This window comes from Cercospora beticola, chromosome 5 (genome assembly GCF_033473495.1).
Source record: "Cercospora beticola chromosome 5, complete sequence".
In the NCBI taxonomy this organism is placed as follows: domain Eukaryota; kingdom Fungi; phylum Ascomycota; class Dothideomycetes; order Mycosphaerellales; family Mycosphaerellaceae; genus Cercospora; species Cercospora beticola.
Window position 1 is genome coordinate 650,533 of NC_088939.1, and position 27,884 is coordinate 678,416.

Genomic DNA, 27,884 nt, shown 5'->3' on the forward strand with positions numbered 1-27,884 from the left:
GCTGCTCGGTTAGATCTCAGTAGCAGTCGCGACTAGCTTATCCGAATCGCAGTGAATGATGCTCTTTCCTTCTGAGAATAGCTGTAGTAATGTCGCCGATGAACCACTCAATGCAACGCGCAAAGCATCTATCTCAGTAGCACAATAGTGTATTGTACCAGCAGCTCCTCTCATCATCACCAGTATCCCGCTCTGCTGTACCTAGGCACTCGGCAACACCTCATCTTCAGGGTTTCTCGGCGCGCTTCCCGAGGCTAGCCTGCGAAAGCGAAAGCGGAGAGATGTTCGGAAAAGTGGGGGAGACACGAATCCTGCGAGTCGAGTCAGCACAGAAAACAGAACAGACTTTCTTGTGCTCCTTTCCAGAACGAGATGTCGATTGCGACATTGTTCTGCAGGAGTGTGAGAAGTCGTCACATCACATCTCGCATGCAGGTACAGGAAAAGTGTATTTGCTGAATCTCGTGTCGGTTGTACAAGGTTGTGGTGTGATGCTTGTGCGAGTCGAGATACTGTAGGTTGATCTGCGGTGCGAGGCGTACGAGGCTTGAAGGAAGGGATGTGGAATTACTGGATCTGGGAAGTGCAATGGGAAGGAGAGGTGTGGGTTTTGCTCTTGATTATTCGATTCCTTGCTTGGAAGATACAAGCTTGATTGTGGTATTGGTAATGGCAATGGTGCGTACTGCGCACCCCAAACCATCGAACAGGTCGCTCTTCCCTGAAGCCGTAATTCTGCATCAGCGCAGTTTCGATTGCACTTGAGGCTGATATACAAGGCAGCTCTCAAGGCCCTCTACCACTGCTGCGGCATCAGTTGCGCGACTGAGTATAGTGACTTCTTGATCGAAGACCACGGGCCTGCTGCTCCTGCATGTGATTGAACAGCAGGCCAAGCTTCCAGCCATCCTCTCACTCGCCCATGTCTTCACCGGCCTCGTCCTCCTCGTCCCCTCCAGCGTACCATTGAGGGATCATGGCCCCGAGCGAATCTTCTACGATAGCGTCCTTTCGCAGCTGTTGGGCTGTCATTGGCTCGTCATAGTCCAGATAATTGGCACCATGAAACAAACCTGCGGTTCTAACGACATATGCCGTAGGCTCAGTTGATTGGGCGACCAGCATGCGATACCAACTTCCATACTCAGCATCAGCGTCTTCCGTTTCCGAATCCTCGAACTCTGGCCTAGGCGCTTCTGACGAGTCCGTCTCCGACTCCGAAGTTCTTGAATCAAGGTCGAAATTCCAGGGGTACGTCTTGACCAGCTTTACACCCATATCGCATGACCCACCTACCACGGGCCCGAGCCCCTCAACCTGAAGAGCGCCTCGGTCCCAGCCGATCAGCAGCGGATTAGCTCTCACGAAATTGAGTGCACCGGTTGCCTTGCCAGTGCTAGGAGTAGTGGTGTCGAAAAGCTCCACAAACCACAGGGCATTCTGAAGTTTGATAGACCCTTCGATCGTTCCCTTGAACATGCGGTTGACATTCTGGCTGAGAAGGAGCGTCTTCATGTTGATACGTGACTCATTGAGCTCCGAACACCGCTGCTCGAAATATGGGCACTTTTCGTTACCGTTCGCGCTCACAAACCACGTGTCGGAGAAAGCGACTCGTGGCTCGTAAACGTGGAGCAAGATCATTTCGAGCAACTCGGCGCAATTGAGGACCTTGTGGCAAGCTTCATATGAGAGCTCATGTCCTTTCGAAGGCTTTCGGGCGGCGGCGGTCCTCTCACGGGGCATCATGAAGTTTGTCTTGCAGGTGCATTCCTACAGAGATCAGTCCACTGGGCGCGCGCTCTTGGTCGCGCGTGGCACTTACACCCTCGCGCGCTTTTGGCCGTATTCGGGACATGGTAAGGCGGTCAGCGACGTCGATGTGCTGACCAGAACGCGGGCGACCAGTGTCGCAGACAGGAGTGGATGCGAGTACTAGAGGTGGAGCTGAAAAGTAAAATAAGTCGGCGCGCCTGTCAAGAGCAATGCCGTTGATTACTAGCGACGCGGGCTATTGGCGCACAGTTTCATGTGACACAAACTTTTGGTAAGAACCAGTACTATAATCACCTCACTTTGCGCTGCAGGCAGGACTCGAAGCTGGCTTCTGAAGGTCCGCCGCAACAGGCTTCACTTGCTTCAGCGCCCGCGGCTCGAGGTAAGAAAGTGGAAATACTTGAGCTGGAGTGATAGGATCGATAATTCGCAACCTGCTTCTTCCGGAGCCAGACTCTACGCATGAAATTCGATCGAACGTGCCATAGGAGTGAACCTGAACTCTGGGAGCCTGCTGCAATCAGAAGCCCGTTGACCGACGCATAGGAGCTAACGGAGACTTAGTATTCTTGTGCACTGCATGCAGCGCAGCTCTTGCTGCGCACAGGAGAACAGAGGTCTCTCTAAAACAAGTCCTCGTCTATGTCGCTTGAGACATCGACCGAGACGAAGAGCTCACCGTAGCCACTGTCCCCGGAGAACTGCCTGAGCCCCGCGATCGCTACTTCTGCGACCCGGATTTGCAACTCACCACCAGTCACAAATCTGTCATGTTGTAGATACACGCGGCCTCTGAAGTCTGGACCCGAGATTCTGGTAGAGTATTGTATGGGCGGATTCGACTGCAGTATCAGCATACGACGCCAGCTTGGACTCTTAGCAGCCGAAGCGTGTGTTCCTGGAACTGAGTGTGCAGGTCCGGTGTTGAACCCCTCGAAGGCCGCCTTAGTTATGGTGAACTTGAACTCGCGTCTCGCGGCTGGATCGTATTGGCCGAAGGAGGCAGTAAAGCGAAAAGGTTTCTTCCTGCCCTTCGTGAAGAGCGGGTCCCACATAACTCGCAATCATCTTCTTAACCTGCTTGGTTGCGAGCAACTTCCCCAATCCACTGCCTTTGACTCTGAGCACTGCGCGATCCCATTGAGCCCTGTCGCTGCTAAGAGGTTGATTGTCGAAGATAGTCTTGAACCACAGAGCTCGCTGCAGTTTGGTAGATCCACCGATTGTTCCCTTGAACATGCGGTTGACTCTCTGGCTAAGCAGTAGGGTTTTCATGTTCCGGCGGGCTTCGTTCTCGTTGTAAACAAGCTCTTCGTCTCGACCGCCAATGCGAGATCCTTGAATATCGCGCGCCTCGAGACCAAGATTCTGCTGATCAACGTCGCTCTCGTCGTTTCTGTCTTTTTGAGTGATGTCCTTGGCCAATGACTTCAGTACCGGAAATGCGTCTTGCGGATCGTAGACGTTGAGAAGGATCATTTCCAGCAACTCGACACAGTCGAGTACCTTATGGCAAGCTTCGAATGACACCAGCTGTCCTTTCGCAGCCCTAGGTCGGACAGGAGTCTTCTTCGCTTTTGCATTTGCAGTTGTTCCGTTGGCGCGAGACTAGCTATGTCAGTACATATGCTAAGGCGGCGTGGTCTGTGGTGCACGATTGCACGTACACCTGCTGGCTTCTTGGTGCGAGCCATGGTCTGGGTGGGCCTGGTGCGAGTACGCGGGTGAGATGCGTTGTGGTAGTTGTTTTGTAAGGGAGGTGTTGCTGGCGGAACTCGAAAGTGAATCGTGCGGCTGGTCGCAAGGACTTTGCCGATTAACAAGTTAGGCAATTTGTTGGTGCCTAATTTCATGTGACACAAACATTGGGGTAAATGCATTCCAAGATCGCCTCGTTTCGCGTTGCAGGTGCAAAACTGTCTTCTGAAGCATTTCGGCGGCAGACTTCACTTGCTTCGGCGTGCGCGGCTTGAAGAAAGAGAGTGGAACTGCTTGAAGTGGGACGCGCAAAAGGAGAAGGCCTGATATGATGATTTGGCACTAGTCTATGCATTAATTCAGACACTCGAGGCGTTTGTGCCACGCATAGAAGCTTACCTGTCTAGGTGCTCTTGCTCCCTGAGCATGACAGAGATCCAATCTCGGAGTAGCAGCTCAGTGACCTGCTGGCAGCACTCCTCACGTTCATGAGTACAAAATCATGCATGACACCGACCCCAGCGGAGTTTTCCAACTCAGTAGTCCCGATTCTTTTGCTCACGCGTCACTCTCTTCAGATGGGTTTTTGCGACTCTATACAAATAGCCGCGCTGAGCCTTGAGCTTCTGAACCTCCTTACTAAGCTCTTCCTTGTCCATATTGGCCTTCAAGAGATCCAAGTAGTCCTCGTGCGCCAGATCCTCTGCCAGCTCCAACACGTCGGCAGCAGTATCTGGCGCACAAAGCATCGTGAAATAGGGCCCGCCGCGTAAGAACTTGTACTCGAGCTCAGGTGCGTCAAGCTCCATTGGAACACAAGTCTGGTCGATGGTCTGTGCAATCAACATGCGACTCCAACTTTGGGATGGTCCGGTCCAACCATTCTTCGCCTTGCTTCTCATCTCTACAGCAATAGACTTGCGTGGTGCATACCAGTCCAAGCCCCGGAGTGCTTCAACAAAAACTTTCGTCGGGTAGTTTCTCTTCGAGAATAATGGATTGATCCTGGATTTGGTCTCTGAGAGGGTGCAGGTGCGGTGGTCACGGCTTCCCTCGAGTTCAGTGAACCATAGAGCTTTCTGCAGCTTGACAGATCCCTGGATGGTGTCGTTGAACATGCGATTGACTCTCTGGCTAAGGAGCAACGTTGTCATGTTGCAGCGGGCTTCGACCTTGCGTGTACTCGTATTCGACGGGACATCTGACGCTCCTAGCCTTCCAATTGTCGTACCACGTGAAGGAGGAAGCGGGAGCGTCAACTGGACGACTCGCTTCCGCAAACATATCTTGCGAGCCATGTAGGCTAAGTAGGATCATCTCCAGCAACTCGACCGTCTCCAACACTTTGTGACAAGCTTCATACGACGGTGCCGGGTCCTGCGCAACTTCTGAATTGGAGGTTGCCTCCTTAGCGTCCACCTTGGAGGTCATGTTGAGGGCCGGAGTCTGAGAACGTCAGTAAATACCTTAGGAATCTGTAAGCCGTGTTCCCAGTTAGCACATACGGCTGTCGGTATTTCCGAGTGGGTTGCGATTCGAGTTTTGTTGATACCAATGTGCCGAGCGCGAAGTCTTGTGTTCTGGACTGCGAGCGCAATTTGGTACTGGTATCGAAAATGAGAATGGAAAGAAGGGCAGAGGATTAAGTTATGGCGCAATGCTGGTAGCCTCAAGTGACGGAAACCGTTGGCGTTGAGCTTCACGTGGTACAGCAAGTACTCACAATCGTTCATCGATCGTCCTTCCCTCGCTCGGGAGGCATGTGAAAGGAGTGGCAGCGGTGATGTGAGGGCGGCGGTACCAAGCTTCACTTGCGCCGAAGCACGAGCTCAAATACTAGCCTGGCCTTTGTGCGCTGCGAGCAGGATGTCTCCGGATGTCGATTGAGCCCGAATGCACCCTCATACGGTCCACACCTTCAGCGAGTTGTCCTCGTCGGACCGACCTCGACTTTCTTCATCCTCATCATCTTCGAATGAGCGCCCTTCAGACCTTCCACCCGAAGCGGTAGCCAATACCGCCCCAGTAGGATGCCAAATCGCACTCGCCACAGACGCCTCATGCAACTTCAACGCAGCATCCGGCACCTGGTCCTCCTCCTTCTCTCCCGGGGTCGACCACATCCTCACAACCCCATCAGTCCCTCCACCCCAAACCTCATACCCCGCTGCAGTAGGCACAACCTCAATATGCATCTTCTGTGGCGTGATCGCATACCTCCCGGTCAAATCCGAGACTTTCTGCTGCGTGTTCCGAATATCATACACTTGCACGACATTGCTTTGCCGCTCTGCCACAAGTAAGTACTTACCACAAGGACTCCATTTTAGATCTGAGACGCCGGACCCGAGATCTGGTTCGAGCTCGAAGGATGAGATGGAGGATCCGAGACCCTCGTTCGAATAAAGGGCGATCTCTCGCTCGTTAGTGCCGAGGGCGAGGAAGCCTTCGTTACTGATGCTAAGAGCGGAAACGAAGCCTTTGCGTTGGAGAGTCTGGAGCCCGCGAGGTGCTTTGCGGCCACGGCGTAGTTTGTGGGAGATCGAGGGTCCTTCGCCATATTGAGAGCAGTCAAATGCAGCGAGGAGGGTGTCGCTGCCGACTAGGAAATGGTTACCATCTCGCGTGAAAACCAAACTCCGTGGCGGCTGAAATTCTTCTGTTGCCGAATGGATCAGCGGGTAGCTTGCTTGGACTGTGTCGTAGTGCAACGCGTTTCGCAGTGTGATGGGCACATCTGCTGCGCCTACGAGCACGAATGTCGTCGCCGGATTCTGGAGATCGAAGCCTGGGTAGATAGCGTAGCTTTGGATTTTGCTGCTGGCCTTCCAGACAGCATATTCAGTCAGTGGTCGTGGTTCCTCTGCTTCTTCCAACAAGTCTGTCGGCAGCACAATCGTGCGAAGGCAGTTGTCTTCATTATGTGTTATGATGCTAGTTCCGTCCGGTGTAAACAGAGCTTTGTGGAAGAAGTTCGGTCTTGCTTCAGCCAGTCGCTGCCCATTTTGGGAAAAGGTGCCCGACTCTCTCGTAGACTTGTTGAAAGTATTGCCCGTCGTCGCAATGCATTTTGGATGCAGTTCCGAAGCAGAAGAAGCCATACTTGGTTGTTGCCCAATTTATTGGAGAAGCGTCGGCAATAAGCGTAAAGCGGTCTCGGCGAACCAGGGTTGCCGTGATGCTCGAGCTTCTGACTTTCTTCCAGCTTCTAGAGCGACAGACCGTTTCTTCTCCATCGCCATTTCAACCTTCCCGCTGACCAAACACTCCCGAAACCACCTTCTCCCACTTCCTCTGCTCCGGCGCTAATACACTATCACAATGGTATGTACGAATGGATGGAATTGCACTCCGCAGGGCTAATGCGATTCTGCTTCTCAGGCCACTCTGGTGAGGAACATCAAGGCTCTGACGCCCCTCCTCGACCGTGTCCTCGTGCAGCGCGTGAAGGCTGAGACAAAGACTGCTGGTGGCATCTTCCTTCCTGAGACGGCAGTGAAAGAGCTCAACGAGGCTAAGGTGTTGGCTGTGGGACCTGGTGCTTTTGACAAGGACGGCAAGCGGTTACCAATGGGCGTGAAGTCGGGCGACCGTGTCCTTATTCCACAGGTAAGAGGAGCAAAAGTAAAAATAAAACATGGCATGGATAGGATGCTGACGATGGATACAGTTCGGTGGTAGCCCCATCAAGGTCGGCGAGGACGAGTACTCGATCTTCCGGGACCACGAGTAAGTCTATCACGAACTGAAAGATGCGAAACGACCAGGCGACTGACAGAATCACAGCATCCTTGCCAAGATCAACGAGTGAACGGCCAGAGATACCCCAAACGAAAGAATGAACGTGTACAAACAGCATATTCTCGGCGAACGGTGTGTAGCAGTCACGGACATCAGCTGTTGCATTCGAGGCTGTTGCCAAATTGTACTATCTAAACTGTGTAGTCCAACATGTCTGAATACATCTCTACTCTCTGTTCAATCGAGACAACATCAGGAAAGAGTCTGCCGAGCATTGGACTATGATGGCTCCGTGATAGTCGATTTCTCAATGAGTTCTCAGACCAGGAGATGCGTTGATGTATGGGCCTGGGAACCCATGAATGCACATGATTCTCGTAGCATTTGTTGGGGAAGTCGTATGTTGTTCAATCACATGCTATGCCATTCCCCGCATAAGTACAAGTCCTTGCCGGCGGTTGATGTCCTTTCCACAGATTCAAGTCGTACTCCTCCAGCGCCGCGCTCAGCCGGCCGTCTTTTTCATTATCATGCCTACTAGACCAATGTGACCTGTACAAGAATAGCAAATGTGCTAATTGCGTCCTCTCTCCTCAGCTGGCTCCACTACATCTTATGCTCAGCAGTTGCAGCCACCTTCGCTCTCGGGCTTCGCTTGGCTGACGTTCACATCGATTGCTGGGGGGATGGTTAGTATGATCTCCTCGCCGCATGGAACAATGCTGAAACTTACTGTTCGCAGGACCCTGTTGTCCCTCACCCTCCATTCCAGGCAGCGCTTGGGCAATCTTCTTGAACAGACCTTTGACATTGTGTCCCACCTTCGCGCTCGTCTCCACGAACATGCAGCCCAGTCGTTTGCTCTCCTCTTCTCCTTGTTGCGCTGTGACCTCTCTCCTTTCACCCAAGTCGGTCTTGTTGCCCACCAGCACGATGATCACATCGTTGCCTCGCTCTCCTCGCACGTCGTCCACCCACTTTCGTGTCTGCTCAAAGGACTTTTTGCTTGTGATATCGTAAACGACCACTGCTACGCTGGAGTCGCGAATGTATGAAGGGATCAATGATCGGAAACGTTCTTGACCTGCGGTATCCCAGAGTTGCAGGCGGACGGTGCGGTCTTCGAGGTACATGGTTTTGGACAGGAAGTCGATGCCTATTGTGGCTTGGTAGGTGCTGTCAAAGGAGTCGTACATGAATCGCGTGATCAATGAGGTCTTGCCAACTGTTTGTCGCATTAGGTCGTGGCATCGCGTGCGGAGGCAAAAGAGGGTGGCATACCAGACTGCTCGCCCAAGAAGACCAGCTTGAACTTCTTGAGCGGATTCGTGTAGGATCCCACTGCTTGCGCCATTGTGGCTGCCTGGTTGTCTGATACTCGCGCAGAGAATCCGAGTATGTGCTGAAGCTGGGAAATCGATGTGGTATGCAGAGATGTCGACTTTGAATGCGCGCTCCTTCGGTGTGTTGGCCGGTGTTGATGGGTTGGCCGGATTTAGCGCGATGTCTCGGACGATGGCCGGGCGACGGTGCAATGGTGTCGCTGCAGATATGTGCAATGCTGCGGAATATCGATCAGTTTGCTGAAGATGCTTCGTTTGTGTCGAGTGTGTCTCTGCCTGTCGCTCGTTCGCAAAGGAAAGGAGTCCACTACCGAGTGATTGTGGAAACGTCGTGGACTGATCCTGGTCGTCGGCTGCAGGGTCCTCCGCCGCGCCGCCCCACAAGTCGTACACTTCTTTGGCGCAAGCGAAAGTCGCGAAATAATTTTGAGGTAGCTACGATCCAGCCAGCACACCACCATCCCACCCTCTTATACCGCAGTGATGGCCGACGACAAGAAGACCGTCGCACCGGCGACCTACAGCCAGCCGTCGAGGAAAGGCAAGAAGGCGTGGCGCAAGAACGTCGACATCACCGAAGTTTCGTCCGGCCTCGACAACCTCCGCACCGAAATCATCCACGGCGGACCTGTCAAAGAGAAAGATGCCGACCAACTTTTCGCTACCGATACCACAGGAGATGCCGAGATCGCGCGCAAGCAGAAGAGCAAGAAACTGCTCAAAGTTGACGAGATCCTCGCAGCACGCAATAGCAAAGTCGACCCTCTCCAGCCGGGACGAAAGCGTAAGGTAGAGGATCACACTGGTAGCGGCGAGGGTGGAAAGCGCATCAAGGCCAATGGCAGATATGTTTCACACAAGGAACTCTCACGGCTGCGAAATGTGGCAGATGGAGGGCAAATTGGCATTGTGGTCGACGATCAGCCCAGCGACGATCTGTGGGGAGCACCGCAACCGCAGCCCGAGGAGCAGTACACCTTTCTCGAGAAGAAGAAACCGAAGGTTGCGCCTGCTACCATAAAGCAAGCTCCGACACCTCTCACAGTATCTGGCAAAGCGGTGGCATCAGTACTCAAACCCGCTGCTGGAAAGAGCTACAACCCACTCGTCGGCGATTGGTCCGCTCTACTAGAGAAGGAAGGCGCAGCAGCAGTCGAGGCAGAAAAAGCACGTCTTGCCGCTGAGGCTGCCCAAGCAGAGCGAGAACGGATAGCAGAAGAGGAAGCTGCGAAGGCGGAGGCTGCTGAGAAGGACGAGTATGCTACGGATTACGAGAGTGCATGGGAGAGCGAGTGGGACGGGATACAGTCAGAAGGAGAGGCCGAGATCCACGTACAAAAGCAAAAGTCAAGAAAGACACCAGCAGAGCGGAATAAGGTCAAGGCACGAAAAGAGCGAGAGGCGAAGGAGAAGTGGGAGAAGAAGCAAAAGCTAAGAGACGCACAAGAACGGAAAATCAAAGAGATCGCCAAAGAGGTGGCTGCCAAAGAACGAGCACGACAGCAGAGAGCCGTGGCAATCGTGGACGATTCGTCCGCGAGTGACGAGGACGAAGATGGATTGCAAGTACGAAAGAGGAGGTTTGGTCAGATCCAAGTGCCAGATGCGCCATTGGAGGTCACGCTCCCGGATGAATTGCAAGACAGCTTGAGAAGACTTAAGCCAGAAGGGTCAATACTGACCGACAGCTACCGAAACAAAATCATCAATGGTAAGCTCGAGCCGAGGAAGAAAGTGGGCCAGGTCAAGCAAAAGCAGACTCAACGTACGGAGAAATGGACCTACAAGGATTGGCAGCTCAAGTAGAATTATTGTCTGCTACCACAGAGTCTTGCAACACAAACACGAGATCACATCGTCCTCGTTATCTCCAACCAAACCTGGACCTAATCGATATTCATATAAGAGGTTGAATGGAGTAAAGGGATCTTCAATCAGTCGATGAACAGGCACAATAAGCCGCTCGGGACCGTGAGGTAGACTGAATTTGCCTAATAACGTCCTCACGGAGGCAGTTGCTGGCATTGTGCCCAATCGAGACAACAACGACGGCGACCAGTAGCCATTGGGGTGCGCAGTAGCTATATGGTATATTCAGCATCTTTGAATGCCGGTGCCCTTGCGCTACTTCCAAAGATGCACTTGCGTCCATACACCTCGCACATTCTAACTGTAGCACAGTGTCCACATTATCGCACGCCGAAGCACCTTTGATAAACGCAGGTGTAGTTTCGACCAAGCATCTAGCGAGGGACGCCCACCAAGCTGACAATGTCATCCTTCTTCGAGAGCAGAATGTTGCTCCGGTACAAGTCAGGGTAGCTGTCTCGATAACAGAGAAACTTCTGTTTAAGGGGAACAATGGCCGTTGCTTGTTTCTATGGCAGAGCCCGTCCAAGACGAGTACAAAGATCGGAGACTATCCTATTACGAAGGTACACGGATGCAATGCCCGAGCCTTGGCTGAGTTCAATCACGTACTACGAGTATAAAGCGCAGCGAGTCTTAGATGACTTCTTGTTATCCTCGTAGTAGTAGACGATATCTCGATACTCCCGGAGAACGCCGACAATCCTCGGGTACATGCTATTAGCAGCACTGTCGAATAATTCCGAGCAATCGTCCTTAACCGACAGCTCCAAAGCTCTGGAAGTGTTAGGATCTGCTAAGTACTGAGCGTCGAGTTCTGGAGACGGCGTAGGCGGAGCGGGAGCGCTGTTGGCGAAGGCAGTAGGCGAAGCAGACGCTATCGCAGACTGGAGCTGTAGTGCATCCGACTGTGTTATTTCCGACAGTGTCAGGTTGGACACATAGAAATACAGTAACGATAGGGCAGCGGCAATGGTCTTCTCCGTAGGCGGCAGTACTGCGAGTATCTCATCGCGGAACCAAGCAACTGGAACGACAGGGCGCTATAGCGTTGCTGATGCACCTAGTGCCTACATGTGACTTCGCAGCACTCGCAAAAGATGTTTTTGTGGTGGAGACAAGTCTTCTGTTGTCCGCCGAAATGGAAGTGATCGATCCTGCGTCCTGACATTGTTGATCGGACCATCGCCCTTTTGCTCTCGCTTAGCAGACAACGAACAACTCGCCACGAGATCTTCAGAGGGAGTTGTGTTTTGTGGGCCTTGCATGGCAGTATTCTTCGATGTGCCTGATAACATCGGCAGCAAATGAGCGTCGATGGGACGACCATGGTTCGATCCTCCTATGATGCCTTCATGGGCCTGGCGGAAACCTGGACCAGGATTGAAGTTGGAGCCAGGGTTGGAGCGGATAGCAAGATCAATCATCACAGGCGCTTCGCGTGGGGCAGATGGGAATTGAGGCCCGGCCGATCTGCTCGTCTTGTTAGAGCGGCCTGGTTCTCCGGTTGCGGACGTCGAGTGCAACTGCGTGTCATCGTCTTTGGCTCTGCTCGACCTAGTAGTGCTGCCGGAGCTACACATCAGGCTCGATAACCGTGGCTACCTCTGAATGCAACGACCTCTGAGTGCAAGCGCCTAAGTAGATTGGCTCTCGATCCATGAAAAGCTCTGCTGATTGGCTTAGCGACCTGCGGTTGCACTCAGAGGTTGTTGCATTCAGAGATAGCCACGGTTAGTGTCTCTGGGTCGACGGTCGTGTCGTATTCTGATAGGCCTGCCATGCCCGAATGATCTTGGTGGGCATCTGCGCCATCCAGCAGGCTGGCTAGTGTCTCTGGATCGATCTGGTTGAGGAGTGGCGGGGAGTTTCACATCAACTGTTCTGTCTCCTCCATTTCAGACGCGTGCAACTATCGGAAGCCAAAATCATTCGAGATGCAGCAAACAACAAACAAAAAAAATTCCTCATTCGCAGAAGCACAATATCACAGAGCGCGTGTTCCAGTTTCTGCAACAACGCCTGGTTACTATCCATTACTTACACCGTCCCCACGTATACGATCGCGTTAACCTAGGCTCTCTGCGTGGAAGCTAAAAGAGTGTATCAACACCCTCCCCTCGCCATCCTTTTTGCAGCTCTCCACTGCGCTTTCTCCGCTTTCCATTCCGCTCTCTCTGTCCGCCTGGCCTCGTTTCTCTCAGCTTTGCGGGTACGACAGGCTTGCCACCACGTTGTTCCCTCTGGGATTTCGATCGACGAGATCCTCCTTCCATTTCCCACTTGGGGCAGAGTTGCTGGGACAGAGCCGAGTAAAGAAATGCTGCTGCTGGCGTCTCCTTCCGCATCTCTCCTGTTCATTAAGGTTGGACTTGCGTATGGAGATATATGTGCAGCGGGGTCATTGTCTGGAACGATGGCGCGGTTTACGACCACGGTCTCGTAGCTTGGTGGATTGATGGAAGCTTTGTCTTCTGGGTGGAGAAGTGATGACTTTTCTCCGCTGAGATCGAAAGGTGCTTGTTGCGGTGCTGGCTGATCAATGGTATATGGTGGCATCGCTTGCGACATGCCTCGCTGGTACTGTGGTTCCTGCTGCTGCTGGATCTTATGCTGTTGGTATTTGGTGTACGCTGCACCTGCGAGTGCCACAGCGACTGGGACTTGTTGTCTGTTTCGACGTCTGCTGCAACACATTTTGGTCGATGCGGGCTCTCTTGTCTGGTATTGGGATTTTGGTGTCTGATGATCAACTATAAAGGTTCTGTCTGCCCTTCGTATCTTGTAAGTGTGAATTTGAGCTGTTCTGACTTACTCTAGCCGATGGGAAGGGCAGTATATATGCTAGAGAACATACGTGCGACAGGTTGTCTACATGTTGATCAATCGCGAGAATGGTATAATGGTTGCCTGATTGTTGTCCCGCTACCTACTCAAGCTTTCGGCCGGAAGCCGACGTCACATTTATTCACTCGCATTCCCGTCCAAATCGGGTTAGACGCGAACTTCTTGTTCTCTTTTCTTTCCAATAGCTTCATTCTGTCTCGTCTATCTCGCTACAGAAAATTGATGGCTCTTTCAATGCTATAGCTTGATGTTGCGTCATCTCTTAGATCCTCATGCCGCCTTCTCCGGAACCACTTGCGTATTGTACGGAGCCTCCACTCCCACGCCCAGATTCGTCACCACACTATGCTGCATCTTCCACGCTTGGTCCTCGCATACCCAGATATCATCACAGTAGTACTGGACTCTGAACGTCTTGCTAATGTCGTCTAAAGCCTTTAGATCCCAGTGCGTAACTGTTATACTGCACGCCGTCACGGTTAGCAAAAATTGGCTCTCTTGACAATCACAATCCCTTCAGCCAAAAACGAGGTATCAGAGGAGACAACTTACTAAGTTATAACTCTCGCCTTTTCATCACTCAACACCTCCTCCACATATAAATTCGTCACCACATGTGAAGTCTTCGCTCCCTCGCCAGCTTTTTGCAATGCTTCCCGTGTCTGTTCAATGCCTTCTGCTTTGCCGCCGTATTGTCCTAATGCGGCACTGTCGTAATAGACATCTTGTGTGAAAACCTCGTTCAGACGTGTCCAGTTCTTGCTGTCGATCGTCCAGGCGGTTCTGTAGCCTGCTTGCGTGAGGCCTTCGATGGCGGATCCGGGAGGGCAAGCGGAGTTTTGACCATACTGAGCGAAAGCGGGCGAGCAAAGGAGGAAGAGAGGAAGGAGAGAGGTGAGATGCATTGAGAAGTGCATGATCGTGCGGTGAAGGAGCTGTTGATTGGGCGAGGAACAGGTGTCGCTGCTTGCGCTATTGGACTTCTTCCGGTTTTTGCGATGCAGGAGCTCGATTGTAGATCTGTTCTTATGTCAACACGACTTTGTGTACCCTGTCGTTTCGGAGGAATTGATTGTCTCGTGGGTAGGTACTTTCATTCCGTCGGTAAGTTAAGCACGTTTCTGCCACAAAGCGTCTGGGACCGGGTTTCGAAACACATGCGCTAGGATCTCGAGGTCTCTCGTCTCGATCCATCTTTTCATGGTATTCTGTTTGGTCTGACGGATGTGGCTCGCTTGCTGCAAGCTTTCATGACTGGCTCGCAATGCTGCAAGCATTTAATAGCCCCTGATACAGGTGTATTATTGTGCAGTGCCGCCTTCATCGGATTGTAAGGTACCAGATGCCCACGTAGCTTTCGCGAAAGATCCGTCACACGTGGTGTTTCGTGGGAAAGGTCACGAGTCAGTAGGACAGGATCTGTCAGAGAATATCTCATGATCGAGTCCTTAGCCAAGCTTGTCAAACTCACTCAAGCATTTCCGTCACCCTTATGTCTCATGCCAACGCGAATGCTTCATCGGATGCTGCATCATCTGCGAAAGTCTCGCTTACATTGCTTTCTGTCAGTGTGCTGTTGTTGACCATCTTCGCAGAATCGGAGAATATATCACGAAGCTTTATCGTCAATACGTTCCACCTGCTCACCCTTCTCGGTCCCGCCAATTGAGCTTCGTCGTCGCTCGACATCTTGAAGAATCTCCTCATTCGGTCTCTGACTCTCCTTGACTGGCTGGCTCTTGCGGCCAAACTTGTGAAGCCCGTCTGCGCCATCTGTCGTAAACAAGAAATCGATCTCTTCCAAAGTTAGATTCGATGTTTCGAGGTAGAACTGTAGCAGAATCAAAGTTAGATCAAATCATCTGTTGGCTGGAATCTGGACCACGTGGAAGCTTACAAAGTAGACGAGCGGAATGAAAGAGAAGTTGAGTGCCATGAAGATCAGGTAGCCCTTCCATGCTAGGCTGTTGAGGAGTGTTGCTGTTTCGCGTTAGTGATTTCTGACAGCCGTTGGTCGTGTCATAAGACTCACGTGTGACCATGACGACAAAGAAGTTCCAGAGCCAGTTACTGCTGATGCCAATTGCTGTTCCCTTTGCACGAGCGTGGAGGGGCAAAATCTCTATTGAACAAAGGTGCCCAAGCCACCACAATCTCCGAGGCTATATCTCATTATCGGAGGTACCGACAATAGTAAGGAGTTACCGTAAGAGAGAGACAATAGCAACGGGGGTATATAGCGTACGTAGTTTGTCGACAGGTAGCTCGATTAGGGGCTTCCATGTACTCTACAGTTCTCACTCTCTCTACTTTTCAAGTGGTTATGAGCCCGGGTTCCTAAACCTGGGCAACACCGCGCTTCCGCTACACAACCACCTCGAGCTACCACCCACTACTGTACGGTACTTCAATACTACACCAAGCCCCTACCTACCCCCTTCTATTACCTTCTTTCACCCCTACCCATGATGAGTTCCTTCGGCGGCATCTCCCGCTTCCTCGACGTGCCCGACAGCAAAAAGCTTCAGGGCAAACGCGACTTCAAGCAATGGAAGCGCAAGACTCAGAATGACTTTCAAGCAGTAAACCTCTGGAGGTTTCTTACCGGAGAAGAAAGGCTTTTGCCTTTTCCCGATCCTGATGCATACCAACTCGATCGAAAGAATGCGGATCCTCCGTCGCAGGACCCAGCGGTCGAGTTCCAGATATTTGTTGAAGAAGATGCAACGGACGTCGACGAAGAGGAAGATCCCCTCGCCTTACCACCATCCACTGTCGGCAGGCGTAAAAAGAAGACAAAGAAGACCATCAAGAAAAAGAAGTCCGAGCTTACACCGGAAGAGCTCGAAGCCTATGAAGAATCCTTGAGAAGAGAGTCCAGGCGCGGCAGCCGTGCCACCCTCGGACCAGAGCAGATTGGCAGACTCCGCACTGAAGGCGTGCAGCTGGAAGAAGATCTTCAGGGACTCTCCTTCTCTAATCGCCTCTCAGTTTTTCGCTTCGAGTGGGATCAAGCAAGCAAGAGCGCGGATCGAGAACAGACAGCTATGGCTGGTCTCGTTGCTCGAGTCAATAACACATTGATTCGAAGAATCCAAGCCTTCGACGACCCATACAGTGCAATGAAGTGGCTAGAAAGCCAATACAGCCAGACACAGGTCCGAGAAACGGAGAAAGCCTTCGATCACTTCGAGAAGATACATTATCGCAAGTTCAACTCTATCCAGGAGTACCTCAACGAACTCGAGTCCGCCAGACAGGACATCGACGACGTAGGAGGAAAAATGACTGACGGAATTATGCTCTCAAAGGTCATTCGAGGCCTTCTCGGCGTTCCTGCCTTCAAAGGATTCATCGAACACTATCACAGTTTTAGGGACCTCGACCCGTCCCTTGATAACTACGATATACTCACGGCAAGACTTCTTACTTGGGAAGACGACCAGAGGACAGCTCGCGAGTATGAAAGAGATACTCGAGAAAAGGACACGCGCCGTGTCAAGCCCGAACGTCGCGACATCAATACAAAGAAGGCGGACAAAAAACCAAATGTCACGTGCCACGAATGCGGCAAGGTCGGGCACTATGCCCGAGATTGTCGCAGCACCAACAAAGAATCTGTGGCCAAGACTACAAGCAAGTTTGTCCAAACCAAGAAGACTACTAGGAAATTTCCTCCGAAGAAGTTCTCAGCTATGACTACCGTTGATATTGAGCCAGAACTCGATATCAGAACCAAACGAGTGATCCAAGGTACGCTTAACTCCACAGCTCGACCCCACTCTGTTACTAACTTCCTCCAAAGCTTAGGAAGGGCTCGGCATGCCCGGCCCGACCAAGGCCAAGGAAGAAGGAGTGAGCAGACTAGCAATAGAGTTATGGAGAAGGGTGTCTCTTGTTTCATTTGTAGGAGTTCTGATAGCTCTTGCTTCAATAGTTCATGTACAGTTCATGCGGCCGCCATATGCTGTTCTATTACTCAGGACATTCCCAAGAGTCTAGACCGAAACACCTGGATCGTCGATATAGGAGCCAACATGCACTTTGTCAATGACAAGAAATGGTTTGCAGACTTCTCAGACTTTACTGAGGAAGCCGGCACCGCCAACGGCACTGGCAACATGAAGATACAAGGAGGTGGGAGTGTCAAACTGCCCTTTCTTACCTCCGATGGGTTTTTTGAGCTTAACCTGTCATCAGTCGCATATGTACCTACCCTAAGATGCAACATCCTATCCACGTCACTACTCTTATGCATGAATGAGGAGATAGTTGGACAATGGGACAAGGATTCGATTCGCATCTGCACTTCCGATGGACTGGAAGTCGCCAGAGCAAGGCAAACAAATGGACTGTATGAGTTGGCTCTCCACCCACAGGTATCTCTATACAAGCCTACCGGACAAGTGGACGACTCGAAAGCTGCGCCACTCGAATCAATGCCACCTGGCGTGCGACCACCATATGTAGCTGCTACGATCGACTTCTCAGACCCGGTTTGGAAATGGCACCGCCGCATGGGTCACCTTGGACTCGACAACATGCGACGACTATTGAAGGTCAGCAATGGGATCAGTATAACAGACAAACAGCTTAAAGCCAAGCTTGGGGCAATCTGCCCTGTATGCGCTACGACACGAGCAATTGTCAAGGTCCCACGCGAACCCGCAACTCGACGCTTTAAGAAGCCCGGCGAGCTACTCCACATCGACACATGGGGTCTCTATCCGATCGCTGGATATAATGGAACAAAATATCTATTGCTCATCACAGATGACTCCACTAGATTTACCTGGAGTACCCGCCTTGGCAACAAAGCTGAGATCCCTCAGAAAGTGAGGAAGCTGCTGAAAAGGATCGAAAAAAGCCTGAGGATCAAAGTCCGTCGGGTACGCTTCGACAATAAATTCAGCAGGAATGGTCTTATTGATGCTTGGATGTCCAAGCACTCTATCACGATTGAGCCAACCGTTGCGTATGCACATTTCCAGAATGGTGTTGCAGAACGAGGCCATCGAACTGAGAGAGACCGTGCAGCAGCTATGCTGCAAGAACCAACTCTTCCCGACAGACTGAGATCGATAATCTCTGAGAGGGGAGAAGAGATACTCCGCAATACTGAAGTATCTGAGAGCCTTTGGCCTCTGGCGTTTGAACACGCAATATGGCTAAAGAATAGGAGCCCTACTCGAGCCCTGAAGACAAAGGAAACACCCTGGCAGGCTCTCTATAGTGAGAAGCCGAATCTGCATCGTGAACATGTATGGTTCAGCAGACTGTACATCACTGTGCCTCACGAACAGCGCATACGAGCGAACCACACGAAATTGGGATCCTCAAGAGCCTCCTTAGGATACTTTGTGGGCAACGAGAGCGAATCTGTCTATCTGTACTGGGACCCAAACTCGAAGAAAGTAAGACGAACGGCTAGTGCTAACGTCGACGACGACAATGGACCTAATGATCTGCATGAAGGCGACGGCATCAACGCTCGTCAGGAACGACCTCAGAGGGAAAACGAGGCAGATAGCGAATCCGAAGGTTCAGATAGCACTGATTCAGACTCTAACCCGGATGAGGATGACAATGCAGCACTTTATGGAGATGGCTCCGAAGGCGAACCTGAGGAAAGAGAGTCGGATTCCGAGTCTTCCGACTTATCCGAAGAAGAAGAACCTGAGGCTAATGACGTGCCGACGGAAACCCAAAATCGCCAAGAAGTGAATGAGCAAGGTCGCCAAGAAGAAGACACACAAGGCAATCAAACAGTCCGCAACCGACCTGGCTCAAGCTCACCCCTCTTCGTACTCGACGACGACGACGACGATTACGAGTTCAATCAGAACTATCAGCGGGACGACTACGACGAGAACGGCGTTCCCCGTCACCGACCGGAAGGCGCACTCTACGAAGCCGACAACTTCTTGGACGATATACAACAGGCCGCCGACGCGGTCTTCGAGGGAATAAACGAGTCTCAAACAACTGGTGATAACCCGCCCGTTCGATCTCGCTTCTTTGCTAATATAGTTAAGCGAAAAAAGGGAAGCAAAACTGTCGACGACTCAGAATCAAACGCCCATCTTACTAACGAAGACTCGACCGGAAACACCGATCATCCAGGTTTTGATCAAGTCAACCTAAGTGAAAAAGGGCGAACCCGCCGAGTGAAATGCCGATCCTGCGGTATTGAAACATCGCATGGCAATCGGTTGAACCACGTTAAGACATGTCTGAAGCCAAAGAAGCGTCGCAAAGAAGGAAAGCCGGGGCTAAAAGCTGATCCCGACAAGTGCGATCGGTGCTTCAAACAACGGCTGGCTTGCTCTGGAGGACGACCATGCACCAACTGTCAAGATGCCGAAGCAGCGTGCGTGGATCAGACATCCATGTCTCAACTGCTTATTACTCCAGAAAACATTGGGATCACAAGCAAAGTAGTAACTATCCGCAATGATAGCCGATGCTACAGATGCAAGGTTAAAGGCTGGAAGTGCACTAGAGTCGGATGTGAGAGATGCGAAGCAGATCAAGAAACCTGTCTTCCCTATAACGCAACCATCGCTGCCGGTTACGACTCTAAGGAGGAACTGGCCAGAAAAGACTCCGTCAGATGTTACTACTGCACAAAGGATAAGAGACCTTGCGACGGCCAAGACCCCTTCGAGAGTCCATGCACTCGATGCTACAAGTCAAAAAAGAAGTGTACTCCCTATAGCACTCTGTCGAGAATCTCATCCGTTGCAAAGGATAAAAAATGCACTAGATGCTTGCGCAAACGCTTGAGCTGCGACGGCAGTCAACCCTGCAATCAATACAACACACTAAAGCAACCATAGCTCAGTTGTTAAGGACAAGGACAAATCCCTGAGCTCGAAGACTCGGACTGCCGTCACTGCATCTCGCAAAATCTCAAGTGTGATCGACGGATGCCATGCTACTCCTGCGCGAAGACGCCAGATCATAGTAAAGCAAGAGCATGCATCTATTGGATGGATCACGAAGGCAACACCAAGAGGAAATACCTTCTCCCTGAACAGCTCGAAGATTTCTATCCAAATGAAAAGGAATGCACGTCGTGTGCTGGAAAGCGATCAGGGAGACCCTGCGATGGAGGAACTCCTTGCGGAAATTGCCTTGACAAAGTCAAAAAGGGCCTTGATAAGATGACACCTAACGGCCACTCTTACTGCAGCTACAAGTCCGGTGAAAATCTGATACGGAAATACCGTCTACAAGCTGCACCAGAGGCCTTCGAACTCAAAGAAAGCAAAGATGTCTCTAGAATTCCTAGAGCTGACAGAAACATCTACTCAGAAGAATCTAGACAGGAGACAAGAGAGAAGCTTATGAACCTCAACTTCCCCGACAGTGACTATGGAGCAAAATCGAACTCTCGCCAACAAGGGAAGAGGGGAAGTGGAGTCCACACTTCGAACACCTTAATGGTAACAGACAATGCACCTTCTCCCCCTCCAACTGACAAAGAACTGGATAACCGAAAGACAGGAGAACTACGACGAGTAGACTGCCTTCTTTGTACAGCAGAGACGGAACTGGAACCTGAACCGCGAACAGTTCGAGCAGCTCTGAGATCTCCGGAAGCGGAGCAGTGGGAGCATGCAATTCAAGAAGAATACAACAGTCTTATTGAGAATGAGACCTGGAAGGTAGTGCCAAGGCCAACACATCAAAGACCTCTTTTAGGGAGATGGGTACTAAAGCGGAAATTGGGTCCAGATAGAACAGTAGCCAGATACAAAGCCCGCTTTGTTGTGCGCGGCTTTGAACAAGTACACGGAATCGACTTCGACGAGACCTTCGCTTCAGTAGTTAAGCCACCCTCTTACAAACTCTTCTTTGCGATAGCAGCACGAAAAGGCTAGTACTGCCACCAAATGGACATCAAGACAGCTTTTCTCAATAGAGAAGTAGATAAAGAAATCTACATGGATCCACCTGAAGGTTTCCCAGAACGCAACGGACACGTGCTAAAACTCGAGAAGGCCCTGTACGGTCTCAAGCAAGCTCCTCGTCAGTAGTACAAGAAACTCAAGGAGTATTTTGCTGAACTGGGATGGCAACCCTCAGAATACGACTCCTCTGTCTTTATGGATCCAGATGCTTAAGCAGGATCAGAAGACGGCCTATACGCAACGGTGTATGTCGATAACATTAACATTTTCGGTGCTAACCTTGAGAAGATAAAAAGCACTAAGCAAGACCTGAATGCCAGGTTTGATGTCTCCGACCTAGGCGAATGCGCATACTATCTTGGTATGCACGTCACTCGAGATAACCTAGGAGGCATTGGCCTACACCAAAAGGCCTTCGTGCAGAAGCTTCTCGCGCAATTTGGTCTTGAAGACCTTCGACCAGTGTTAACCCCGATGGACGTTGCTCGGAAGCTAACAGTCAATGAAGGCCAACAAGCGGACCTAGCCTTTACAAGACGCTATCAGTCTATGGTAGGTTCTCTGAACTACCTTATAACAGTAGCACGACTAGACATTACCTACGCTGTGGGAGTTGTCTCGAGGTACGCCTCCAATCCGAATGAGAGCCATAAAGTTGCGGTGTATCGGATATACGCGTATCTCAAAAAGTACCCTAAACTTGGACCAGAATACTCGGACGAACCCACCGACGACTGCACCTTAGGAGCTGAGGACACAGTCGATCCAGACACAGAACATAATCCGGATTCTACCGAAGGAACGTCTACACCTACCGACCATCTCGACGAGATTGTTGGATATGTGGACAGCGACTGGGCAGGGTGTCATGACACTCGCCGCTCAACCACCGGTTTTGTGTTTATCATTGCCGGGAGCCCAATAGCATAGGCCTCGAAGCGACAGAAGAGTGTAGCTATGTCATCATGCGAGGCCGAGTACATGGCTGCAGCCGAAGCAGCTAAGGAAGCAATTTGGCTGAAGAACCTGCTGCAAGAATTGAAAATTCCAGGCTTCACCCAAGACAAGGTAACCCTCTACATCGACAACAACGCTGCCATCAAACTGTCCAAGAACCCCGAGTTTCATGCCCGAACAAAGCACATTGAACTCCGGCATCACTTCCTCAGGGAACAAGTTCAGGATGGCGCAATTCAGATCAAGCGAGTCAACACCAAGGATAACCTCGCTGATATGTTCACAAAAGCACTGCCTCGTGCAACCTTCGAAAGCATTCTCACTCGCCTTAGACTAATAAGCAAGAAGGACGAGAGGCTTCAAATCAGAGGCTAGTGCCAAGGACAGGATATGTGGTAGGCTGGTCAGTGGGAGTATTGAACAAAGGTGCCCAAGCCACCACAATCTCCGAGGCTATATCTCATTATCGGAGGTACCGACAATAGTAAGGAGTTACCGTAAGAGAGAGACAATAGCAACGGGGGTATATAGCGTACGTAGTTTGTCGACAGGTAGCTCGATCAGGGGCTTCCATGTACTCTACAGTTCTCACTCTCTCTACTTTTCAAGTATCTCGGGTACGTAGACCCATGGAATACAATTTGCTGTGGCGCCAAATGTCAACATGTAAGTGAAGAAGAATGTGACACTGGCTTGAGCCGTCTTAACAGACAGATCCGTTCGCTCCTCCGGCGGCTTTTGGAAACTGAGCAGGATTGAGATCATCATCATGGATAATGCAAGGCCGAGAGATCCCCACATCATTGGTCGTCGTCTTCCCATTTGGTCGAGAAAGAAGGTTGGTACGAGGGATCCCACGAAGAACATGCATTGGACCGCGCCTCCGATGAGCAAGGACAAGTTCCGGGTTAGGCCAACGTTATTTTCGAGGGCAGAGGGAACATAGTAGCTGAACCATCGTCAGTCTTTTCTTGGAGCCATATCACGAACAGAGTCCACTCACACGACCAGATTGATACCTCCCATCTGATTCATAAATTGCATGCCATATGCGAGAAGAACTCGTCGTCCCGTTTGAACTTCATCGCGCTTGAAGATTTGCCGCCATTTGTATTCGCCGTGCTTTCGCTCCAGTTCAAGCGCTCCGAGAATGTCGCTTTGCATCTTTTGCACTTTCTCTCCGTCGGGTCCACTGTCCCAAACATCGCACATGACTTGGAGGGCTTCCTCCTATATCGGTGAATTACCAATGAGCATGCAGCTCGGACTCAACGTATTGCCACTATCACTCACATTTCTATTCCTTGCATACAGCCATCTAGGACTCTCGGGTAGGCCAAACACCAAAATGATGACCACTATGGCAAAGATGATCTGGCAAGCAATTGGAACCCGCCAGGCTGCTTGACCTCCGACAAAGGACATGCCGTAATCGAAAAAGTAGGCGATAACAATGCCCACACCGACGAAAAGTGGTTCCGAGGAAACAAGACGGCCACGCTTGTCTGCGTCGCAAAGTTCCGACTGATACATAGGCACAGTAGAAGTCTCAATTCCAGTGCCGATGCCAGTTATGTAGCGTGCCACCAGGACTTGAGGAACGGAGTAGGAAGTGGTTTGGAGGACTGCACCGACGATCTATGGAGTTGGTGTCAGTCAGATCACTCTCTTCGAAAGCCCTGCCATCGAGCACATGGAATTGTGCACGCGAGACCACACTTACAATGAAGCCCATAGCAACCCACATGCACAATCGCCTGCCCATCTTCTCGCCAAGGAAGAAGTTGACGATACATCCCGAAAATGCGCCCAAGTTATAGATGGAGACGATTATGCCTTCTTCCGCACTTCCAGGGTAGCCGAATGTGTTTCTAAAGTCCTCATTGCCGACAATGCCAGAAAAGACACCTTGATCGTAGCCGAACAGGACGAACTGAACATGTTAATTCCGACATCACGAACAGTGCTCAACGCATGCCGTGCTTACCGCGATCTGATGAAGTCAGCCTAGAATTCTCCCCAGAGTTTCTGGTTAATCTTCATACCTGACATGCAATCGTAATTGACCATCTGAGACTTCTACCTCGCCCAAAGACGTTATACTGCGGCAATTTCGCCATACTTTTGACGAACGCGTCTATACCTCCGTTCAGATTAAGAAGCACGCATCAAGCAAAAGAAGAATACCAACAAAAGAACAAGAGCGGAGAAGAGTCTTGTACTTAGCCTAAGCAACTCGTGGCCCATCCCAAGCACCACGCTACGCGCACATCTCGTCAAACCTACCGTTTCATCATACCCATATCGCGATACAGCAAAGATCGTCTCCCAATCCTTCGAGCCGCATGACGATGTGGCGTGATTCCGCGTCTGTTCGGCTCAGTTGCACGCGAAGCTCACGTGTGGCCATGTCAAATAGCGGCGGAATACCTTCCGGAGCGATAAAGCAAATCTTCGGGAATAAACAAGTCTGCGTTGAAGGATTGGATGGTGTTTTGAGATGGAGATGAAGAGGGTGGGATGTGGTTGCACGGCAGCAGGAAAGCGTGCGGAGAGAAAGATGGGGAAGGATCCACTTTCTCGTTTGTCTGGCATTTCGTGGCGCGACTTTTGCCAAGACATGGAAGTGAACTTCTTACAGAGCTGAGAAACATTTGGCTGCGATACGAGTCGAATCGGATACTTGGCAGCTGTCGCCGAACGATGCTTAGACGTGAAGCGTCTTCGCAAGCCGCGAAGGTACGAGTACTGCGTGGAAATAGCTGAATCGCTGGAGACGCGTCGTTCAATGACGCGACTGAACCTCGGTTCCGATCACGCATCAAACGGTAACGTTACTTTCTATCAATCAGGCACAACCTGGTAGAAGCACGAACCACAGACAACAGGAGAGGAGAATCTCGACTTCAATCAGCAAAGAACACTTGCGAAGCAGGAATAATCATAATAAGCAGGCACGATGGTCAAGCTTGCAGAGGCGAAGAAGTGGAACAAGCCATGGGATACGCCAGATCCAGAAGCACTCTCAGCATACCAACGTGATATTTACTCGTCTTTCGGAAAGCCCATTTTCTCTACGAAGCCAGCAGAATGGGAAGCACTAGCAAAACAGAAAGTGCCAGAGGCCAACTTTGGTTATGTGTACGGATCAGCTTCGAGCTTCAAGACATACAAGGCTGTAAGTGAGGGTCTAGAAATAAGCTGGAGAGGAAAGAGATGCAGCCCCGAGGCACAGGCGGCGTTGATGTTCATGAGGGCTGACGAATTGACAGAACCTCGAAGCATTCGACCGATATCGACTCCGACCTCAAATGCTCGTGAACGCCACCCGGAGAGATCTGAGTGTCAACCTCTTCGGCACTACGTACAACAGTCCGCTGCTCGTTGCTCCAGTCGGCGTACAAAACATCATGCACTCTGACGCAGAAGAAGCGACCGCACGAGCATGCCAGAAACTCAAGGTCGCCATGATCCTTTCAACAGCAGCCACCAGAACTATCGAGCAAGTCGCAGAAGCCAATGGCAACGGTGATAGATGGTTCCAACTGTACTGGCCCAAGCCCCAAGAAGAAGCCATCACAGCCAGCCTGTTGAATCGCGCCAAGGAGAATGGCTACAAAGTCCTCGTCGTCACTCTCGACACTTTCACCCTGGCATGGCGCCCTGAAGATCTCGACAACTCATATTTGCCATTCCTTTGGGGCGACGGCTGTCAAGTCGGACATTCGGATCCGGTTTTCCAGGAACGATACCAAGAAATGCTGGCCAGTGACACGAGATCTGCTTCGGAGAAACTCGCGGAAGCTTGGGATATAATCAAGAGACCTGGCACTCCCTTTGGCGCGCTGAGATTGTTGGCCAATGCTTCGAAGCTCAAAGTGTCTCGTGCATGGCTTGATATTCTGAACTCAGGCACATACCGTGAATGGCAGCATCTGGAAACACTGAAGAAATTGTGGGATGGACCGATCGTGTTGAAAGGCATACAGACTGTGGAAGATGCGCATAAGGCGATCGAGTACGGCATGGACGGCATTATTGTGTCGAATCATGGTGGCAGGCAACTCGATGGCGCTATTGCCTCCCTTGACGCATTGGCCGACATTGGAGCGGACGAGAAAGTGAAGCAGTCTGGTTTGACAGTGCTCTTCGACAGCGGTATCCGCACCGGAAGTGATGTACTCAAGGCATTGGCATTGGGTGCAAAAGCTGTCCTGGTCGGCAGACCTTATATGTACGGGCTGGCGATCAAAGGTCAAGCTGGGGTGGAGCACGTACTGAAGTGCATGCTGGCTGACACGGATAATATGCTGGCCAATATGGGGAAGAAATCGGTGAATGACCTGCGCAGAGATGATCTCCAGGTGCGGAGGGAGTCGAAATTGTAGGAGCAGACGTTGGCTTCCTTCGTCGTCAGCACTTGCTACGTTTCAGTTGCGCGAGGCTTTGGCATATTGAACACGTATCTCTTTCGCAAATTGTGCTTTGAGGCGCAGTTGTGATCGCGACGCATTGACCTCGTTATCTTTTCACTTGACACCGACTGGAGTGACGCGTACGCATCTCTGGAATGCCAATCAAAATGTCGAAGGATGCATGTGAAACGTTCTTGGCAGGAGCGACTAACGAACGGACAGGTGTGCAACTGCCATTGACTTAAGAACGCACTCTCTGCCGCCAAGTTAACAGTGGCACTTCTGAGCAGGAACACTCGTCTCTTGACAAGAGCCGTCCACGTCGCGAAACATCGAAAAACTAACCCTTCCTCGTATCTCCGCCCAATCAAGCACATTCGAGGCACTCTGTCTCAAAAAGCGAAGCATACGTGAACCCGAAGGCTCGTGGAGAACCGCCAACATGATCAAACTCGTCGCATTTGACCTTGATGGCACCTTGGCCATCAGCAAACAAGCAATTCAACAAAACGTGGCCGAAGCCCTCACTTCGCTCCTACAAGTCGCCCACGTCGCCGTCATCTCCGGCGGCGACTGGCCTCAATTCTCCAAACAAATCGCATCCCGACTTCCACCAACCGCCGACCTCTCCAAGCTCTGGCTCATGCCCACAAGCGGCACCAAACTTTACAGATTTGACGCTCCTACCAATACCTGGCAAACCGTTTATGCCGACCTCTTCACTTCCGAAACTAAGGCTTCAATTCTCCAAGCTTTTGATGCCTCACTTGAGGCTACAGGGTTTAAGCCCTCTCAGACCTGGGGCGAGAGGATCGAAGATCGCGGAAGTCAAATTACGTTCTCTGCTCTGGGCCAAGAGGCTCCAATTTCTGAGAAACAGACCTGGGACCCGGACTTCGCGAAGCGCAAAGTCATCCAAGCCGATCTAAAGAAGCGGTTGCCGGATCTCTCCATCAACATGGGTGGAACCACGTCAATCGATGTAACGAAGCAGGGAGTTGACAAGGCTTATGGTTTGCGGAAGCTCAGTGAGGAGAGTGGAATCCACTTGGAGGAGATGATGTTCATAGGAGATGCGATATTTCCTGGTGGAAATGATTATCCTGCTAAGCAGCTGGGCTTGAGGACTGTGCACGTGGAGGATCCGGATGGGACCTTGGCCGCAATCGCAGCGATTGTGGCGTGTTTGTCGTAGAGCCTTGGCAAATATGCTATGGGTTTCCTGGCTTCACTCCTGTAGGTGACCGCAATACCGCATCACCTCCTGTGTCTCCGTGTATGGGACGACTTCCGTGGCATCGACTTTGGCCTTCCTAGTTAAT

General features: G+C 51.3%; 13 protein-coding genes across 13 annotated transcripts; 4 read left to right on the forward strand and 9 right to left on the reverse strand.

Annotated features, from left to right (window-relative positions):
* Nucleotides 1-912: 912 nt before the first annotated feature.
* On the reverse strand, nt 913-1,858 carry RHO25_007494 (uncharacterized protein; the record flags this gene model as incomplete). Its single annotated transcript, XM_023599681.1, has 2 exons — nt 913-1,773; nt 1,826-1,858. 2 exons carry the CDS (start codon nt 1,856-1,858, stop codon nt 913-915), a joined length of 894 nt encoding a protein of 297 aa, XP_023449525.1.
* Nucleotides 1,859-2,721: 863 nt separating this feature from the next.
* RHO25_007495 (uncharacterized protein) lies at nt 2,722-3,470 on the reverse strand (the record flags this gene model as incomplete). Its single annotated transcript, XM_023599682.1, has 2 exons — nt 2,722-3,384; nt 3,444-3,470. 2 exons carry the CDS (start codon nt 3,468-3,470, stop codon nt 2,722-2,724), a joined length of 690 nt encoding a protein of 229 aa, XP_023449522.1.
* A 540-nt stretch (nt 3,471-4,010) lies between these two features.
* RHO25_007496 (uncharacterized protein) lies at nt 4,011-4,628 on the reverse strand (the record flags this gene model as incomplete). The annotated part of the gene is made up of 1 exon (XM_023599683.2): nt 4,011-4,628. One exon carries the CDS (start codon nt 4,626-4,628, stop codon nt 4,011-4,013), a length of 618 nt encoding a protein of 205 aa, XP_023449523.2.
* Nucleotides 4,629-5,375: 747 nt separating this feature from the next.
* Nucleotides 5,376-6,575, reverse strand: RHO25_007497 (uncharacterized protein; the record flags this gene model as incomplete). The annotated part of the gene is made up of 1 exon (XM_023599684.1): nt 5,376-6,575. The coding sequence occupies one exon, from the start codon at nt 6,573-6,575 to the stop codon at nt 5,376-5,378; it is 1,200 nt and encodes a 399-aa protein (XP_023449520.1).
* Nucleotides 6,576-6,795: 220 nt separating this feature from the next.
* Nucleotides 6,796-7,285, forward strand: RHO25_007498 (uncharacterized protein; the record flags this gene model as incomplete). Its single annotated transcript, XM_023599685.2, has 4 exons — nt 6,796-6,798; nt 6,856-7,083; nt 7,145-7,203; nt 7,261-7,285. 4 exons carry the CDS (start codon nt 6,796-6,798, stop codon nt 7,283-7,285), a joined length of 315 nt encoding a protein of 104 aa, XP_023449521.1.
* A 549-nt stretch (nt 7,286-7,834) lies between these two features.
* On the reverse strand, nt 7,835-8,569 carry RAB6B (Ras-related protein Rab-6B; the record flags this gene model as incomplete). Its single annotated transcript, XM_023599686.2, has 3 exons — nt 7,835-7,893; nt 7,949-8,440; nt 8,497-8,569. The coding sequence occupies 3 exons, from the start codon at nt 8,567-8,569 to the stop codon at nt 7,835-7,837; spliced, it is 624 nt and encodes a 207-aa protein (XP_023449466.1).
* Nucleotides 8,570-9,041: 472 nt separating this feature from the next.
* Nucleotides 9,042-10,364, forward strand: RHO25_007500 (uncharacterized protein; the record flags this gene model as incomplete). Its single annotated transcript, XM_023599687.2, has 1 exon — nt 9,042-10,364. One exon carries the CDS (start codon nt 9,042-9,044, stop codon nt 10,362-10,364), a length of 1,323 nt encoding a protein of 440 aa, XP_023449468.1.
* Nucleotides 10,365-11,038: 674 nt separating this feature from the next.
* RHO25_007501 (uncharacterized protein) lies at nt 11,039-11,854 on the reverse strand (the record flags this gene model as incomplete). Its single annotated transcript, XM_065602950.1, has 2 exons — nt 11,039-11,470; nt 11,597-11,854. The coding sequence occupies 2 exons, from the start codon at nt 11,852-11,854 to the stop codon at nt 11,039-11,041; spliced, it is 690 nt and encodes a 229-aa protein (XP_065459022.1).
* A 1,690-nt stretch (nt 11,855-13,544) lies between these two features.
* RHO25_007502 (uncharacterized protein) lies at nt 13,545-14,191 on the reverse strand (the record flags this gene model as incomplete). The annotated part of the gene is made up of 2 exons (XM_023599688.1): nt 13,545-13,737; nt 13,827-14,191. The coding sequence occupies 2 exons, from the start codon at nt 14,189-14,191 to the stop codon at nt 13,545-13,547; spliced, it is 558 nt and encodes a 185-aa protein (XP_023449462.1).
* Nucleotides 14,192-14,883: 692 nt separating this feature from the next.
* RHO25_007503 (uncharacterized protein) lies at nt 14,884-15,316 on the reverse strand (the record flags this gene model as incomplete). The annotated part of the gene is made up of 3 exons (XM_023599689.2): nt 14,884-15,105; nt 15,172-15,254; nt 15,307-15,316. The coding sequence occupies 3 exons, from the start codon at nt 15,314-15,316 to the stop codon at nt 14,884-14,886; spliced, it is 315 nt and encodes a 104-aa protein (XP_023449464.2).
* Nucleotides 15,317-22,744: 7,428 nt separating this feature from the next.
* RHO25_007504 (uncharacterized protein) lies at nt 22,745-24,267 on the reverse strand (the record flags this gene model as incomplete). Its single annotated transcript, XM_023599691.1, has 5 exons — nt 22,745-23,096; nt 23,151-23,377; nt 23,441-23,785; nt 23,871-24,080; nt 24,193-24,267. The coding sequence occupies 5 exons, from the start codon at nt 24,265-24,267 to the stop codon at nt 22,745-22,747; spliced, it is 1,209 nt and encodes a 402-aa protein (XP_023449741.1).
* Nucleotides 24,268-25,106: 839 nt separating this feature from the next.
* Nucleotides 25,107-26,535, forward strand: RHO25_007505 (uncharacterized protein; the record flags this gene model as incomplete). Its single annotated transcript, XM_023599692.1, has 2 exons — nt 25,107-25,325; nt 25,420-26,535. 2 exons carry the CDS (start codon nt 25,107-25,109, stop codon nt 26,533-26,535), a joined length of 1,335 nt encoding a protein of 444 aa, XP_023449338.1.
* Nucleotides 26,536-27,004: 469 nt separating this feature from the next.
* Nucleotides 27,005-27,757, forward strand: RHO25_007506 (uncharacterized protein; the record flags this gene model as incomplete). The annotated part of the gene is made up of 1 exon (XM_023599693.2): nt 27,005-27,757. One exon carries the CDS (start codon nt 27,005-27,007, stop codon nt 27,755-27,757), a length of 753 nt encoding a protein of 250 aa, XP_023449744.1.
* Between the last annotated feature and the right edge of the window lie 127 nt (nt 27,758-27,884).